General features: G+C 40.4%; 2 protein-coding genes across 5 annotated transcripts; both read right to left on the bottom strand.

The window, feature by feature from the left end:
* Positions 1-159: 159 nt before the first annotated feature.
* LOC132907416 (protein stoned-B) lies at positions 160-6,731 on the bottom strand. The gene is made up of 11 exons (XM_060960501.1): positions 6,139-6,731; positions 4,658-5,660; positions 4,352-4,520; positions 4,067-4,268; positions 3,370-3,864; positions 2,753-2,987; positions 2,428-2,596; positions 2,165-2,279; positions 1,691-2,009; positions 1,269-1,479; positions 160-1,052 (listed from the first exon to the last, which is right to left on the bottom strand). The coding sequence occupies exons 1-11, from the start codon at positions 6,724-6,726 to the stop codon at positions 908-910; spliced, it is 3,651 nt and encodes a 1,216-aa protein (XP_060816484.1). The 5' UTR covers positions 6,727-6,731; the 3' UTR covers positions 160-907.
* LOC132907419 (protein stoned-A) lies at positions 6,634-18,338 on the bottom strand. 4 transcript variants are annotated; one of them, XM_060960515.1, is made up of 2 exons: positions 18,320-18,338; positions 6,634-9,615 (listed from the first exon to the last, which is right to left on the bottom strand). In XM_060960515.1, the coding sequence occupies exon 2, from the start codon at positions 9,580-9,582 to the stop codon at positions 6,868-6,870; it is 2,715 nt and encodes a 904-aa protein (XP_060816498.1). In that variant the 5' UTR covers positions 9,583-9,615; positions 18,320-18,338; the 3' UTR covers positions 6,634-6,867. The 4 variants fall into 4 exon arrangements, 3 of the variants coding, with proteins under 3 accessions (XP_060816498.1, XP_060816497.1, XP_060816496.1); XM_060960514.1 differs by lacking the exon at positions 18,320-18,338 and adding an exon at positions 17,862-18,313 and having other exon boundaries at positions 6,634-9,741; XM_060960513.1 differs by lacking the exon at positions 18,320-18,338 and adding an exon at positions 17,862-18,313.
* Between the last annotated feature and the right edge of the window lie 572 nt (positions 18,339-18,910).

Genomic DNA, 18,910 nt, shown 5'->3' with positions numbered 1-18,910 from the left:
AATAACTAATAATCTGCTAATCCGACTTTGAAATAGTTTAAGCAGAGCAAAGCCTTTCACTGCGAGTGCGCATTACTACTTAGCAAGCTAAACTGAACGTAAAATCGGTATTGTCCTCCCTTACAAATTACTCCTTTCATACGTACATTTCGTTAACTGTTATGCGTTATATTTAACACGCGTCGACGTTTAACGTTTCACGGATCGCAGCGACCACTAACGATTTAACCCACGCGAACCGTTTATCCTGATTATATCCTCTTAGTATCGATGTGCGTTCGAAGTTATCATGGTTCATATGTGACTTGCTTTGGTAAAAAGAGATTAACGTATAGAAACGAGTTTTTGAAATAAACGCGATTAAAAATATGTACTCTGCAATGCGATAGTACTAAGTGCAATCACTTCATCATGTGTGCAAAAGATTTGGTTAAAACTCAAAATTTTGCTAATAGTGGAGAAATACAAGAGAATAACGTATTATTAAAATTATTTGGTGATAATTTGTAACTTTTATAAATGTAATAAATAATTGCTAATTTTCATTACTTCGTTATTAAAACCACTTGAAAATTTGCAATTTTTATTAATATAAAATAAAAAAAATAGTACACTTCTAACTGTGAAAGAATATGAAAAGGTCAAGATCGACTTTTTCGAATCTTAACTTTTTATCAGAGCACGTCACATACGCTATTGCTTTTTCTTAGGTTACACGATTACTCCAATAACGTGTTGCGCTTGCTCACGTGGAAATTGTCCATTCATTCCGAGCTGCAAATCGTGAAACGTCACGCGTCCAGTCACAGGCATCGTTTCGCTTTCTGTATATACCTTAGCATTAACAAGTAATTCTCCTTAAGTTCCGTACGTGTTACAGGTTACCTTATGCAAGACTGATTTGGATTTAATCGGAGGAATCGGAATCTGATTCCGCGCCAGCGTCCGAAGCTTCTCCTTGCGTCTCCGGCGTTGTTTCCGGAATTTTTCGTGTGTAGGTCGCAGATACGTATGCGCCTGGACCTTCTCCTTGCGTATGCTCGATTCCAACTCTGGTATATGACGAGTAATAATAATTTTTTTATTTATATATTATATTTGTATAGCTGTATGTTGTAAATCTTTGTTACGTAATATATGTAGGGTATACCTCTTACAATTTTAAAATTAAAATACCAGCGCGATATTGTAATAAAAATACAATTGAAATCCGAAGTAAATAAGGAAGTTTAACATGTAAAATACCTATTATTGTCGGAGGATCGTACCTGTACTCGTGTCGCGACAAATTCCTGACGTATTTCTCTGGTGGAGTGTCGCTGTCGTGATTTTGAAAACTAACACTCCTCGCCGTCGTGTGAGACACTTGGGTCGCTGGCATAGTGAATTCCACGTAACAGTACTCGGCTAGGTTCTCGGGGATCTGATCATAGGAAGTTAGGGCCATTCGACAGATCAATTGGTGTGTCGTGTATGCTCCTGTCAATGATATCATCGATATTATTCTACATTCATATTTTATAGGATAAAGTAACTCTTAAGTTAAAGCATCCAAAATGCAAACAATTATTATCCAGGACGTATATGAGTCAGTTTGAAGGTCGTAATTCGCTAAAAAGGATTGTAGGAAAAAATATAAAAATAACCAGTTGTCTACATCAGGATTGAACATCTATAACAAAGAAGGTACCTTGGCCTTCTTTCGGTAACCTAGGCATTCTCCAAACGATAGCACGATGTTGATGCTCGTATTTTGCTTGACCGGACGTCACCTCCATCAGCTGAGGTTCCAAAGTATCAACAGCACCGAGAAATCTTTCGATACCCTTGATCTTTCCTGTTCTCCTATGAGCTGACTTGACGGATCCGTATCTGAAGTGTTTTTCCACCCTGAACAGGTAGATCCAGCACTCTGGAATGGGGAAACGTACCATCACGTCCTCACAGGGCACTTGGCCCAGTTTTCTTGACGCGAATCCCGGCACGAGAATGTCCGCCTTCAGTTCTACCTATTGATAATGAAAGAACGAGGTCAAAGAGGGTAAGCGTCGAACCAAAGGCGTAAAACTGCCAAAGTAGAAACGAGTATCGATATTCGACAAGAACAAGCAGCGTACGCGGTGTCGAGGTGCGTGCAAATTTTCTGCATGAAAAGTGACATTACCTTATTACCGGTAACGCACATTACGGCTTTAAGCTGGAGAGGAAGCTCTCTGTTTTTAGGAGGCCTTACTCGGAACCTCATAAGTTCGATATAGCATGCATCCGGTGGCTTGAACCTTCAAAAGTGTTAGTCAGGTGTTAATTGCAATTAGTCGTTAGTTAGCAGCGTTGTAGCTGTTGTTACTATCATTTCAAGATAGAGTCTTATAAGTGGTTATCAAGAAGATATTTTCAAAAATCGTTTGTCGCTTGTTGAAGACGTACTTTATAATTCTAGATTTTTCGTATTCGTCCTGTTGAACGCAGGAGTGGAACTCAACGTTCTCCAGACGAATCCATTCTTCGGTTACCACTGGAATTATATCGTGTCTGCCTACTACCTCTTTCCCTTGGCGCCACATGTCGTTTATTCCCAATTCAACGTCAGGCATTCCTGAGATAATGAAATTTTAATGAAAGTACTTTTATGGTAAAATAATTCCGAGGTCAGATAAACAAGGTCCTGGTGTCTATAGACTATAAATTACAATTTTATTAGAAATTTCTATGGTAATATGATGATAATTGTCAACAGCTGGCCAAATCTTACCAGAGAGGAAGCCCAAGAAGAACAATCGAACACGCGCTATTTGCTTCTCGACCTGGCCTTGCGCGTTCTGTTCCACGTACAATTCATCCACGACCGTAATCTGCACGTCTTCCATTTTATAACTGAGCGCCCGATCTCGATGAGCCGGCAATCTGAACAGAGCTTCCTCGATCGCGGATGAAAACTGCTTCATATCTTCGTAGAGTTGAGAACCCAGTTTGAATAACTGGGAAATCTGTACAGAAAAGACCGAAGTCATTCAATGATAATAATTCTATGGTTTATTTTAATAATTGAAATTTTTCAATATTAGCTCACTAAGGGTCACCATAAAGGATCCACTAAGGAACAAGCAATGAAGTAATGTAATGCGTATATAAAACACATCATTGTATAATAGAAAATTTGAAAATCTGACAATTCGAAAATTTGAAACTTTAACAGTTTGAAAGTTTAGAGATGCGAATCTCCGTATGTTTGGAAACTTGAACATTTGAAAATGAGACATTGCATCTAAGATCGAACCTTAGTGAGCATTTTATATTTATGTTACTTGTCTACGTTATAAACTCTATTTCCAAAAAGCTGTACAATTCCGATATAAAAAGAAATTGCACCTGTGGCGCGTGTTCCACGGGAAGACCGAGCTTCCTTAGATCGCTTCCAAATTCTTTCACCCCCTGATAATCACCCTGAATGGCGTACGCAGCGAACTGACTGAGTTTATTCGTTATCCTTTCCGCCTTTGTCACCTGGCCAGGTCGTACGCCAGGTCGTTCCTTGTAGAAAATGTATTGCAGCTTCACCGTGAATATTTTCCCGTATTGGTCAAATTGCTGTGCCCCGATATCGGATATCGAGTAAGAAGGAACTAGAGGTAATTCTTGGAAGGGATCCTTGTCTTCTCTGCTGTTAAACAACTGGAGTACAGGACTGTCACCTTGGTAGACCAGTTTTATGAAGATCTTCTTCCAGAATCGTTGACCGGTTATCTTTTTCTTGCTAGGTTGGCGCAGATGCATGTCCCAGCCGTCACCGGTGTACGTTACTCTTGGGAAGTCTTCCAAAGGTTGGCTAACGTCTTCGTCAAATAGGGGAGTCGGAGGGGTTTCCTAGTATCAGATAAAAGCAAATAACAATATACAATATACTATACAATGTAATACATATAATAAACAACTAGTTTTATTAATTTGGTCAGAAACATAAACATGAATTTTTCAATCTAGTTTATATTTTAAAAAGCATGTATAATGTCGAATGAAGATTATAAGATTCAATTTGCCAAAACGAATACGTCGATATTTGCAATACCTGAGAATCTGTCCTGGTCATTTCAGCAGGTTGAGCAGCTTCCGTAGTGGGAATAGCGTCCTGCGCGAATCCTGATTTGTCGAAGGGATTGAATCGTGGCGAGGTATCTGTGTAAGCTGTGTTTTGCGGACTCTTTGGTGGTGGCGCTAGCACGGGGACAGCTCCTCCTTCGATTGCTCCACCTTGATCATCCTCTTTTGGTCTACGGATACAAAATTAACCAAATGTTGATACTTATATTTATTATATATTTATTAATTGATTATTTAATATATCAGTGCTTACTTAATGAATACACTGAAATCTGGTCCCGCATCCGAATCTACAGAGTCGGTTCTCTTTACATTTGTCTCTGGTGGTGGTGCAGTCATACTCAGGAACGAGTCAAACCCATCAGTTTCCCCAAACCCAGTCACTGCTGTCTCTGACCCGGTCGCAGACGAATCACCCCAAACTAAATACATAGTAAAGAGTCAAATAAATGTAAATCTAAATATATGATAAATAGAAGAAAATATGTGTAATTTCTATTTATAAAATCTTATTAGTTAATCCGCGAGCTTACAGAAAATTATAAGAAAATTCTTTTACCATCGCTAGACGTGTCCATGGCGGTAGGGCCGCCGCCAAAGGCATCCAAGAAAGGATCTCCAGCGCTGCTTTCCTGCTCCGCAGCTTTATCAAACTTCGAAGCAAAAATATCAAACGCATCGCCAGTACCCTCTATAACTTTCGTAGTTGCTGCAAAGTTATCCAATTGCTCTTCAGGCTTATACGCTTCGTTGATGGGAAATTCAGCTCCCGGAGTCGGACTGGTCGATGTCATGCCACTGATATCTTTCGTAGGTTCTTCGAAATCACCAAGTAAATCAGAAGCAAATGGTCCATTGGACTGAGCGGATAACGCGTCCATTTCCGTGCTTGCGAACAAAGGTTGTGTGCCGGGCGTTTGCATGGGTGTCGTGAAATGCGAGGCCGTGGTATCTATGGTACCAAATGGTCCAGAAGACATCGTATCGGCAACAGAAAAGAACGCAGACTCGGTAGTCATCGTGGACAATTGCTCAGTGCCGCTGGTAGCGAATAATTCAGCTCCAGCTGTCGATGATTGCATAGTTTCTGAGACAACAGGGGATTCCGCAGCGAAATCTAAATCAATACCAGTCTTCTCCGTGTCACTTCCAACGATCCCGGTCGTCGAAGCTATAGATGGTCTCTTTTCACTTGTTACAGAAGCAGTTTCTGGAAAATCTGACTTAAAGGCATCCTCAGCCTGAATAGGAGATGCGTCTTGCTCTGTAATGCTGACGAATGGGTTGTCCTGGCCAGTGGCACTGATCAAGGATACTCCTGTTACCAAACTGGTGGCGTCTTCGGCGTTTATCGATGTGGAGAAGATGGTAGTGGTTGTCGTCTCTGTATTGGGTGCGTCAAGGAGATCCAGGATGTCGCGATTCTTTGATGGCTCTGCTACTTTGCTGTCGTCGGACATTAGGTCTGGCACGTTCGAATCCACGTCCAGGAAGTCGGCGAAACTATGTTCCGGAGTTGGCGATGGAGAGTGCATTAACGTTGGACTGGGTGTTCTTGTTGCCTATAATTAACGATCATGATGAAACGAACCAAAGTTTGACAAATAACAATTTTGATTTTGATTTATCAGGTAATTATTTATATACAAGATGGTACACATAATTTTTATCTGGCAATTGCATAAGAAAATGCCTGTAGAAAATGGTACTCCTCACTGATATGTCTATGTTGTTAAGGTCAATATCCTGAGTAACTACGCTTCTACTTGAAAGAATTTGACTAGGTTTGAGTCAGGTGATAAATAAAAAAACTGTAACTATAAACCGCCGCTATAAGGAAACAGCTGCGCTGTAAACAAATGTAACTTATATTAAATTCGACTGTACATGTTCGTTAATTTGAAAAATGATCATCCAGAGTAGTACGTGTCTCACCCATTTCAACGACCCTGATATTCATCAGTCAGTGGAATATCCTGATAATGCTCAAGTCCTCGAAGTATCTTGTATATAATTACCATTTATCTCACTATAACGAACCTGTAATCGATCCAGCAGATGATTAGAAGTAGCATCCATAGCTCCAGTAACCGACAAGATCAAGTCTTTGGTATTTTTAGGAGGTGCCGGTGGTTGAGGTCTGGGTGGAGGAGGCCTCGACGGTGCAGTCTTGCCATTCTTGGGTTGAACTGGTGTCACAGGCACCACCGGCGACGGCGGAGGTGCAGACTGCAACTCTTGGCCGAAAAGTTCGTCAGTCGCTTGAGTAGAGATCGCGGCGTCGAACAGATTCGTGTTCGACTCGTTCACAGTGGTCTGAAAAATGTTCGCGGATTGACCAGAGAATATGTTAGATGCCGTAGTGTCGGTAGTAGTAGCTTCGAAACCAGTGCTAGGTGCAGTGGTCTCCGTGGCGAAAGAAGCGAAAGGATTCGTCGAGTCGACTGTAATGGCTGATTGATAAGATTGGTCTGCTCCAAAATTCAGGAAAGGATTCTCCCCTCCTCCGGCTGTTTCAGTCTCAGCGAAGTCCTGGAGGAAAGGATTCGACGGTTGGCTAGCTTTTCTGTCGTTGGACTCGACACCATAGTCGTCCATCAAGAAAGGGTTTCCACCTTTGGAATCCATGTTGCTCGATTGAAATGTTAATGGACCAGCTTAAACGTTGCTTAAAATATTCTTTGGTATAGTACTTTCTAATATATAATTGCGCAGATCGCTTAGCAGAGAGTCTTTTACTGAGAAGAGAAGGAGGATAGATTAGATCTTCTATTTCTGCATTAATTCGGATTCGAGTATCTTCAGTTCAGTTTTTCCTGGTCCTAGGGTAGCGAAACTGGTGTCGAAAGGATCCACGTCCTCTCCTAAACCAAAGTCGTCGTTCTGCAAAGGAGTAAGTACTTTGGCTCCAGGATCTTGGTCGTCGATGCACAAATAATCTGCTGTTTCCTTCTTTTCCTCGGCTCTGGGATCAAAGTCAGGATCAACCTCCGGAATGGTAGTTTTAATTATCGCTGTGAATGCGATAGGAACAGGACGAACGGGCAGCTCTCCAGGAATTTGCTGCAGTTCGCTCTCGAGAATCTTCAGCTCCGCTTTGCCAGGAAGAATATTAGTGGCGATAGAAGTGTCGAAAGGATCGTTGTAGGAAATCTCTTCTTCTTCTTCGATGGGCTTCGACTCGATTCTTGGCGTCAGAGGCTTCGCGTCCACCTCGATCTTCTCGTCCAGCAAACTCTCCTGCCTCTGCTGCAGTTTCGGTTTCCTCTGTTCCTCGAACTTCTTCAACACAGAGTCCTGGAGCTCGGCGATCTTCAAGTTGTTCGGCCTGATAGAACTAGCTGTGAAATCGCTCTGTCTTCTTACAGGTTCCCCTTCGGCTCGCGGATCAAAATCGTGGTCGCTCAGGCTATGAGGTAACTTTGACTCCTGTTTCAATAATTCTGACTCGATTAACTTCAATTCTGTCTTTCCAGGAGCTACCTTGGCCACGAAACTGGTATCAAAAGGATCCACATCAACTTCCTCCTCCTGTATAGGTAACAAGTCGTCGATAGATTTCTGAGAATAATAAGGTGTCAGAGGTTTCGAAGGTAATGCTTTCTCTTCTTCGGTGGTTGTCAGTAGGTCTGGACGTTTCGACGGTGTAGGCAGTTCGAAAGCAACGGCCTTTGAAGGTGCTAGTTCTAGCACCTCTGGCCTCGAAGATCTTCGTCCACGGTCGCCAACCTCGCCAGTATCTTCTTCTTCTTCTTCGAATTCAACCTGGAAGATTGGTTTAACAGATGCTGGTGGAAGAGGAGGCCTTGGCGGTAGCTTGGATACAGTAATGTCGACCGGAACAGCTGGCTGCTCGTCCTTTCTTGGATCGAAATCGTCGTCGTCCAGAGAATTAGAAAGATTAGGTTGTTCACCAAGCAACTCTTTCTCGAGGAACTTCAACTCTGTTCTTCCAGGAGGAATTTCTTTGATAGCAGAGGTGTCGAAAGGGTCTACGTAGCTGAGATCTTCCACTGGAGCAATAGGTTCGTCCGCAAGCTGACTTAGATCGGTTGTAGATCCTCCTAGAAGATCCTTCTTAGCTTGCAAATTACTGACCTTTGCTCTGAGCTCTTCTTTCAGCAAACCTGTCTCATAATCTCTGTTCAATCCAGCCGGATCGGTTAAGGATATCGTCACCTCTGAAACCGGAAGCTCTTCTAGTTCCTTCTCGATGAACTTTAACTCTGTCTTACCAGGAAGGATATTCTCAGCGAAAGTAGTGTCGAAGGGATCTTCTTCGTCGACAAAAGTAGCTGCCTCGAAGCTTGCTTCTATTATCTCGGCTTGGAAGTCTACAGTCGCCGGTTCCTTAGTTTTGAAAGGATCGTCAGCCTCCTCGAGACGTACCGGCTCATCTGGCGCTGCGTCTAAATCGAACTCTGCGTCGTCCAAGTCAGGAATCTCCTCTAGGATCGTTTTCTCTTTCAATACTTCGAACTCAGAAATATCCAAAGGTCCGTTCGAAGGCTTGTTGTCCGCAACGTTCTCCTGATTCACAGCTGGGCTAACTGATCTTGGTAGAACCGGAGGAAGCTTCGTAAGATCGACAGGAATATCAGGAAGGTCGCTGTCGTCGTCCAGCAAAGTCTTAGTCACGACCACAGGTTCCGCAACTACGCTGCTACTTTCCGCAAGTTGCTCAAATTCCTCGAAGTCATCCAATAATAAATCTTGTTGAAGTCTAGGCCGCCTGCCTCTCGTGATCTTGCACGAACTCACGTAATCGACTCTTCCGGAAAGCACCTCTACCGCGTTCCCTAAACTGACTAATCTGTTCCCCTTTTTATCTACTGTTTTTAGTACTTTATCCGCGTTTGTAGTGTCGAACGGATCGTCGCCGTCCTCCTCCTCGGTTGGACTGTCGGGAATGTAAGCTAGTTGAACGTCGATATTCTGCAGAACGTCAACGTAGGTTGTATCGAACACGTCTTCGTCGGCGGAGTCTTCGTGTTCATCCTCGTCGTCGGGAAGTTCGACGAGACCGTCCTCGTTAACCAGAGGCTTGTCCTCTTCCTTTTTTCCCTTTCCCTCGAAATCCGGTGGTTCACCCTCGATCGGATTACCTTCCTCGTCGAAACCTACCCACTTTTTCGAAGAAGACTTTTTACCAGGATCTTCCTGATCCTCTTCTTCTTCCTCTTTCTTCTCGTCTTCTAGCGGTGGCTTCCGTTGGAAGAAGGAAGTGGATTTTATACGATCGAGATCTCCTTGTGTTTTCTTGAGGATCGAGTCGACTCCGGCCGTCAACGCCTCGAATTTCTTCCACTCGTCGGAGCTGGCGTTGCTGGCCTGCTCGCCGGATTGCTCGGCTTTCTGCTGGGCCTCCGCCCGCTCGCGCCTGTAACGCTCGAGCTCCTCCGGGTCGAACTCGTCCTCCTCCGCCCCCTTCTTGCCCTTCTTCGGCTTTTTCTTCTTCTTCAGGCCCTTGGCTAGCTTGTGCATCCTCTAAGAGCTACCGTGGAACAAGCGAGGCCTCTGCAATCGGTATTCATACTTTTCGTTAGTCTGCCTCGAAGGTTCAAGCTTTAACCCATTGGCACACCGTGTTTTTCGAACGTCTTAAATATCGTTATCGCCTTCGGCTTCCTTTTTCTTCTCTATCTGTACAAAAGGCGCTAAGCAATAGTAACACGAATTTTTATGAATTTTTACACCAAACCGAGCGCCATACAACAGCCACGCTGATCAACTTCATGAAGAAAGATGATGATACCACAGGGATATCATTTCTCGAGCTCACTCCAGAATTTAGTATTATCTATCTGTCAGTGCTACGATACAACTTATCGTTTCACACGAGTCGAGTTGATTAGTTTGGCTTCTGAGGGGATCACACGTATAGTCTTCCTCGGACTGCTTAATAACTGTGCATGCCAATGGGTTGTTAGCACGTCCGCTACCATCGTATACAGTCATTCACAAAAATCTTGCTCGTTGGCTCGATACACGTATAGAATGCTCGCTTTTACTAAAACAGATTCTAGCTTCGTACGTTATTTCAAACTGTAGATTATATTAATATCCCGCAAGTATCCTATCTTCCCTTCAATTTCATTTCCTTGATGGAGAATATATACTGAAATATCGAGATGAAATTTCACGTTTGTTTTACCAACTATACATGTAGCAAAATTTAATGCGAATAAAAATAGTCTTGTCATGAGATGCACGAAGACTTTCGTAACTCGCTTCTTGAAAATCGGCGAATACAAATGTAAGCTTCGCTGTTTCTCGTTATCGAGTACATTGTACAGGAATACAAGAAACAAAACGCGATCAATAACAGTAGCGAACGTGTTCAAACCTTTTTCCCACGAGAAATCTTTTTCATATTCTCTTTTTTTAGGAGGAGGTCTTAGGTTTTGTAACAATAGCGATACCAAATCATAGGAGAACGATGTTTTCAATTAGAAAAGATGTAGATTCGCGCGATTATTACAGGTGCTTTCATGCAGATTTCGCCATTATGTGCAATTCTAAACGATCCACAGTGACCAAGGGTAGTCGCAGCAAGATATAATAATACTCTATACGCTTTCTATGCAATCATCGAGTACCATCGACGTTCGATCGATCGGTGCAGGAAGAGGGCAACGCGAACAGCAAGCTGCAAGTGCGAAGCGTGCGATGCGAGTGACATGCGTGTGCTCGCGAATGAAACGACAACACCCACGCGACGTTTCAGGCTACTTTGCCGAATCCTCGAATACTTGTTGCACACTACCGATCTTTATTTAGTCGGTCGCTCTTTATAACCGTGCTAAATTCGTCCACTTCTTTTTTAACGCGTGCACGCCGCGAAACACGTCGCTCTATGCGCTCGTTCATCTTTCCGCGTCGAACTCTCGAAACGATGTCGTACACGTATTGATGTATACGACGCGAGCAACGTTATTATTAACTGATTTGCTCGGTCGATCGTACGAAAATCTACATACGCCTGATGAATTCTGTACGTTCGACTTAATACAAAGAAATGGAAAACGCATTTGGTCACAAAATGATTTGTACTCTAACTATTAACTATAACAATTTATATGTAAGGGATGTACGTAGACTTTTGCAAGTGACTGTAGGTCGTTTAAATTCCACATATCGGTGGGACAACTCTTTCTTCGTAGTAACTCTTTCTCTTCTTCCTCTTCGTTGCATGTAAATAACGGATTTCAAGCAAGAGCAGCGTATCACCGTTGAATTCTTGATGTGCAGACTGTCCACAGAAGGCTATAGAATGTTTGCAGAGATGACATGGTTCGCAAGAGCAATGTGCACAAATGCACGAAGAAGTTTAAAGAAGAGAAAACCAACATTGGAGACAAACCAGCGTCGGACAGCAGCCTGTCTTTACGAGCCTTATGGTCCTTGATACGTTTCTAATTGCTTGGTACAGTTACCATTAGCTTGCTTAACGGTAAGCTTCGACTATTAACCGATTTTACCACTTCGCTACGTCGCTTTCATCTACTGTATCCTCTCATTCAGTCTAATTAGACTCAGACCTGCAATAAGATCCATTCGAATATATCAGTTATGGGATCGCTACGAGAAAGACGAAGGACAAAGGCCGTCGAGTTCCATGAAGAACAAAGCTGTAGGTTATCTGGAATTTTTCTATCTGTCTGATAAAAATGAAACGTTTGATTTGAACGGTCGTGTACGCGTAATGGGATCGTTGCCAGAACAGCCCGATCGATCAGCAGTACCGTACAACCGTGACCATTTTACCCTTCCTGTTGGCCTTTCACAACGCTCCTCCGTAGCGGTATTGCTGAGAAAATGCCAGAAATCTTGTCTCTCTCCTTGTGTATTTTATCAGGCTTGGTTTTAGGTCAATGAGTTTGTATCATCACACAATAGAAACCGCATTCGTGTCTCATCTTTTCTGCATCTGATGTTGCGTACACGTAACATTATACTTCTATAAAATACTAGTTGACTAAACGATAAATGTATGTGGTTTCTGTGGTCTCAAATCTTGGCACGTAATTACGTTTACTTGATAAAGCCAATAAGGAACATGTGTTGCTTTAATAATTAATAAAAAGCATTAAATACCTAAAAGAATCTTAACTAATAGCGACTACAAGGACATAATAATGCATAGTTGTATAATGTCGGCTAAAACTTCTTAAAGTATCGCTTTTGGAGGATAACATGAAAAATCTATCCGCTTTGAAACTTGAAATTAACTATCTGATCTGAGATTATCTGAAATTAATCTCAAATCTTGGTACATTGTGTCCTCTTCATAAAACCACTCCACAAAATGTGTTTCTATTGCTAATAGTTAATGAACAGAAAAGAGAAAACTATTCTCATATATTAAACAAACGTTATAGGTTGAAAAGATTATATATTTCTATGCGATACTACGTATCTTCTGAACAGATAGAACAAAGTTGTGCAACACGCGAATATCCCCTGTCGAGCGTACACCACGATCTATATCATTGATAAGAGGCTTAAAGTCTTACGCGACAGTCATAGTTAGCATATTAATCCGTTACGAATGGGGAATTTAATTAACATCAGTGTAAGCTATATATCTTTCGACAACAATGTCCATCTGCGCCATATTTTTAATTACCAACGATGCATTGGGATTATTCTTCCAGAAATATAGAAACAACTGTTTGCTACAGCTATGTATATAAATAATTGAACAATTGGATTAATAATAATTGGATTGTTTATAGATTCATACGATTGTTTAGTAGAATTTGGATTTTATTTGGACTTTAACTCTACCGAGGACCTCAAATTTAGGAAATACTTTAGAATACATCTAACGTTCTTTAATAAAACCCTTCGTGTCCTCCATTATATCATATCTAATTTTAATTGCTATCTTTGTACTAGGTACTTCAAGAATTGTTCACACATATAAAGTATAATATGATTATAAATATAAAGCAAATATAATCAGAAACATACTTTACAATTACTAGGACATAAACGCACAAATAGAACTGCACAGAGGTAGACTTTTAATCTAATATCTCGTCCTCCTATATTTTCGTTTCTTTATCTCGAAAATTATTGGAATAGTATTTCGATCCTAATATCTTCCAATCTTTCTTATTACGATTCTTACTATATTTCGTTCGACATCTTAATATCTTGATAAATTATTAATACTTGAAATGTCAAAATCAGAGAGTAAATTACTTTCCTCGAACTTAAGAAGTTTACAAACAACTGAGAACCACAATTGACGAACAACATGGCAATTAAATCGACACCGTCGGAGGTCGACGAGTTACCAACGAGCAAAAGGGACCGACATAGTGTACGAAACAGAATTTCGTCGATAATTGGGGGAGCAGAAGAGAGCACGTGCTCCAGATTACTGTAGGGTGGTCGTGTCGAGGCTGGTGTGCTAACAAACTCAACGACTATCGCAGCTCACCCCAACTAAAACCGATATCATCGTCAGAGTACACCTGCATGCAACCCAGGAAACTGTAATCGATAAAGGTTGAGAAATCGGCAATCTCACCTACGACCACTGTTCTAGTTCTACGACTCCACGGAGACGAGAATTCTGTTCTGTTTAATTCTATCGAACGAAGGATATCAGGTCATTCCACAAATAATGCCGCTCCTCTATTTTGCATCTGATTTCTCGACTTCGAATTTTTAAGATAGAACAGTTTAGTACGGTAATTCCTGAAATTTACAATTAACAATTAGAAAGATTGAGAATAGCGTTAATAACATTAAATGTAATGAGAAAGATGATTATAGATTGAGGAATTTTGTTAAGTAATAATATGAAAAAATATATCAAATACGTATATTCTAATATTGTTGTATATTATATCTTATTATTTTTTTCTTCTTTCTTTTGCATTTATCTATGAATATATCTTGTTACCTAATATTGTTATTTTTTATCCTAACTCCGTCTTTTACTATAATCTGTAATATGTAAATATATGTACAAAATTTGCTGTTAATTGCAAATAAATTTCATTATTGTTAATATATAAAACATCCAAAATATGGTACGTACAGCAACAATTTCATTATTGTTAATATATAAAACATCCAAAATATGGTACGTACAGCAACAATTCATAAATTAAATAAACTCCCATATCTGCAATATTTTTAGTTATCTTCATGAAAATATAAATTTGTATAAATATCTGTAGTTTAATCAACACAATGATCAGCCATACACATTAAACAAAATTTGACAAAGCATTTAATATAATATAATTGAAATGCGCCACCTTACTCAGGTAGTATAAAAAATTAAAAAATATACAAGAAGATTGAATCTCAAAGAGGTAACCGAATGTTTTCCATCGCAATTTAACAATTTCTGAAAGCAGAAATTTAAAATGATAAATGAGGTAAACTGTAAAAATAGCTTGAGAAAAAAATCAGATAAGGTATTATCTGCTGATAAGTACGACAAACATTTTTACATCTTAATACAAACGTTGATATTTGATATTATTAATAAATATTGAACGCTATCTAATTGCAATCAGATATAAAATACTTTTATGTTTTGAAGTTACACATGTGAATAGAAAATTACTTATGGTACGATCTAGCGTAACTTAAATTAAATGAAAGTCCAGCTTAGCCAACGAAAGTTTCACCAAAGAATAAAAAGTTGAGATGAAATCTTAGGAATTGCAAGGGACCTTCATAAAGTTTCGTCCTGCTGCAAATAAGCTTTTCAAACTTTCAGCGTTTCCCAGTGGAACTTGATCGTGACGATTGATTGTATTCTTTGCTTTTCAATTTTCTATCAACGAAGATCTGGTCGATAAAGTTAACGTTAAATTTAAGAAACGATCGATGATAATATCGTGAGATGATCTCAATGCCTGACACGATAAGGTATATTCTTATCTCCGGCATCTAGATAATTAAATTTGGCCCGAACAGCGTCACCAGGTGAACAGACATTATCGACCAGTACCGCTCGTGCCTTTGCACATAGAATCGACAGCAACACTTGTTACTAGAGTTAATTACCAGCTACTATCAAACCTATGTACCAATCATTTATTTAAACGAAGTTTCTTCTATGATCCCTAACCTCAAAATGTAGGAAGAGATTTACCAGAAATTCTATTTCTGTTTTAGAAACTCTAGCTTACAGAATGAAGAACAATCGAACCTCAATTTAACCTCAAACTTTAGATAGAGATACGTGAAAAATTGTATTACTATTTCGGAGATTCTAGCTTACAGGATGGAAAATGATATAATTTCAAAATTTAAGAAGTGATCAAAAATTTGATTACTGTTTTGGAGATTCTAGCTTATGGGATAGAGAACGAGTTTTAGCTTTAAAACTTATGTAGAAACTTATCAAAGATTCTATTTGCGTTTCAGAAGTTCTAACTTACGGGATGGTAAACAATTGAACCTCAATTTAACCTCAAAATTTAGGAACAGACTTATTAAAAATTCTATTTCTGTGCCAGAGGTTTCAGCTTACAGAATGGCGAACGATTTAACCTCAAAATTTAGGAAGAGACTTATCAAAAATTCTATTTGTTTCAAAGGTTCTAGCTTACAGGGTGGGGAACAACTCAACCTGAAAATTTTGGAAATATTATCAAAAATATACAAAGAGATTTACCAGAATTTGTCTTAGAAATTTTCGTTGCAAGATAGAGAACAATTTAACCTGAATTTAATTCCAAAATCTGACATGTTCTTTCTATTACTCTTAACCTCGCAGTTTAGAAAAAGATATAGCTAACATTTTGTTTTTCGTAGATTCTAGGTTACGGGATGGAGAACAGTGTCATGATATATCGGGTTGTCGACTGAAAAATTTAAGGAAGGGGTCTAGCAGAGTGAAATCCAATAGAGGAGAAAAATGGTGCGCGTGTCGATTTATATTTAGAAAATCCAAACCCCATATGAAATCCAGCGTCGCTCCAATGCTCGAACACTGTACGTGGTCTTAACACATTCGCTGCTATTGATTCATTAATTTAATTAATGCTGCTAATACAATTATTGCATTTTCATTCTTGTTAATTCGGATAAAACTACAATTAATATTCTTTTCACAGAACATACTGAAACAAACATTATTTTGATTGTTCTTATTTTAGCAGTGAACACAATTGCGTAACGTCACAGATTATAATACACTCGAGTTTGGGAAGATATACATTAATCATGATTTTTTAAATAGAATATACAGTTTCATTTATAACGAGATTCTTTCTCCAAATAAGCTTCACTGGTATAAGAAATTAAACGATGAAACAAATTTCTATGCAGATTCCATTTCATAACGTTTATAAAAACACGAAATTGCATAAACATTCAGAGTCTACTCATAAGGATTAAGAAAAGTAAAAGAAGAAATGGAAAATCCACGGATGGGTAATCATATTTCACTAGCAACAAATGTGTTAAATAGATATTCTACTATTCCTCAGTTGTATAATAATATTCTACCCAACAACATTCCGCCACATAACGTTTCCACAAATAAGAAAATAAAGAAGATCTATATAAAACAGGAAATTCCGTCCCATAAAATCCACTCTACAAGACAATTGCGTATATGTAGAATCTTATTTGATACAACGTAGAAGAGCCAAGTCGACGAGCACCGATACATATTGCAAGTCGTTGAAGAACAATAGAGCACGATATCTGTTCTTCGTAGAAGAGTAGCTAGAGTTTCTGACGTAATTGAATAAAAGTTTCGGCGAAGAGTATTGCTGCAATATGCCGAACATTTGTCCACCGGATTTACCGAGGCGCACGCGTAATACCGGCACGGACGATGCTCTATACTCGACCAATTTTATCACCTGTCTTGCAACGATATAATTCGACAATTGTTCGATTTCGAATCGTTACTCCATTCTATTCCAGACGTCCATCATCGAGACTCCAGGCTGAAACGGAGAATTCGATTACAAAGAGGAAAAGGAAAGGTGAACATCGAATGGATGTCAGAACGTAATAAGCCCGATGCATAATCGAAACACGAAGCACGTATCCGAGGGTAAATTCACGAGGGATGACAGAAAGGAGGAAACGCGAGGCGTATCGACCAAGTCAGTTCTCAATGGGCACCTTCATTATCGTCTTAGCCAACTATTATTGCTACGTCAGCATTATGTACGAAGCCACAATAGGTCTAGAATATTTCTACGTATTACAGTATACGAAATGCTTCTTTTTAGTTTACGTATCTTTCATTAAATCGGCCTGGAGCGTACCAAAACCGTCGTAGATATACCGAGACACTCTGTTTCCCTAGACATTGCTACCTCTAACACTATGACACAGTCTTCGCGTTCGATCGATTCTACTATATTCTAGAGATTATAGGATAGACAAGACATCTATGAGACATTCAAGATCATCCGTCTATGGCTAGATCAATTCTATCTAAGGTGTTTTTTTTTCGAGAGGCGCAACCGGAAACCTTCTCGAGGAAACTCTGAAAGCGGCCGGACGAATCCTACGAACGAAATAGCCAGGATGCAAAGGAACAAGTGGAGAGGCCATAAGGTCTCTCTGTCACTGCGACAAAGCAGAGGAACGTGTTAAAAATTCAGAGTGCAGATCGTTCAGGCGAGCGAAGCGAAACGTATTAGAACGCGGATCAATCGGAGGAAGCGTAGGTGTCGTGTCACGGCGGCCACGTTTCGCTCTGGTGTTCGCGGCGCTATACACCTACGTTTGAGAAAAACCTTTCGGCTAGTTGTACTTACGATTTCAGCCTCGTCAGCCACATCGGTACGACGCACATTTTTTTCGAGTCATCCCGCGGTCGAGATTTCTCTCTGTGTTTCTTTTGGTCGCCAGTGGGATGAATCGTCGAAGCACACACTCGAAGGAACGAGCACCGGAAGAAGGAAGAAGAGTGATAAAGAAGATGACGGAGGATGAAATTGAACTGATACCAGCGTGGCAGATATCGAATATGATTGAAGAAGAGAAGAGTGTCCAGTTAAAGAGAGACTCTCTGAGGAGGGGGAGAGAGGAAGAACGACGTCGAAGAGGAAATCAGCGAATAACGTTCGCCGGGTGACGAGGGAAGCTCGCGGGAACGTGAAGAAGACGGACCGTGGGCTCTAGCTACGAGTTACGTTTTCCCTTTGGTCTGGAAAACAGGAAACAGCGAGCGTGGAGAGCTGCGAAGGCCCTGCCGAAAGCGAAGCCGACTCACCTCGTACTCTCCTGCGGGTCGAGCTATTTCCAGCATCGATCCGTTTCGCGGAGAAGAAACATGCGCGTAGAAACGACGACGACCACCGCCCCCGATGCCCCTTAACGTAGCCCTCCCCACTTCCATAACGTGCCCCTTCTTCCTCTCCTAGCCACCCTTTGCTAGCGATGGCCTCAAAACGCGAACACGTTCGCGGATACCAAATTCTTCACCATCGATCTGTCCCTACTAACTTTCCACCTTCTTTACAGCTTCTTGCGAAATATCGAACGATGCGCAACTGGTCCGCTGGATCTTTAGAATTTTTACTCGAACACGGTTGTGGTTCCCTTGGTGATTTCGTTACGTGCTGTGTTTATAAGATTCCATATACAGTGGTGTACATCAAAAAGTTCATCAAATAAGAAGCATAAAGAGGCACTATAATTTTACAAAATGGATTTATATTAAATGAGAGCAATGCATAGACATTAGGTTATCTCATAAGTAGTGCGTCGTCGACGGCTTTCAGATTGCTGGATGAAAATAAACAATTACCTTCGAGCAATCGATCACTGATGAATTTTCTCGTACGTTTTATAATTCACTATC

Source organism: Bombus pascuorum, chromosome 5 (genome assembly GCF_905332965.1).
Source record: "Bombus pascuorum chromosome 5, iyBomPasc1.1, whole genome shotgun sequence".
Lineage (NCBI taxonomy): Eukaryota > Metazoa > Arthropoda > Insecta > Hymenoptera > Apidae > Bombus > Bombus pascuorum.
This window is presented reverse-complemented; position numbering and strand designations above follow the sequence as displayed.

What these genes read in the sequence shown, in the direction of transcription:
- LOC132907419 (XM_060960515.1), bottom strand. Translation starts at nt 9,582, where the DNA reads ATGCACAAGCTAGCCAAGGGCCTGAAGAAGAAGAAAAAGCCGAAGAAG.
- LOC132907416 (XM_060960501.1), bottom strand. Translation starts at nt 6,726, where the DNA reads ATGGATTCCAAAGGTGGAAACCCTTTCTTGATGGACGACTATGGTGTC. An exon ending in CCGTGGAACACGCGCCACAG is followed by an intron (nt 2,988 to 3,369) that starts GTGCAATTTCTT and finishes TTTTCTGTACAG; the next exon opens with ATTTCCCAGTTATTCAAACT. An exon ending in GTTACCGAAAGAAGGCCAAG is followed by an intron (nt 1,480 to 1,690) that starts GTACCTTCTTTG and finishes TATCATTGACAG; the next exon opens with GAGCATACACGACACACCAA.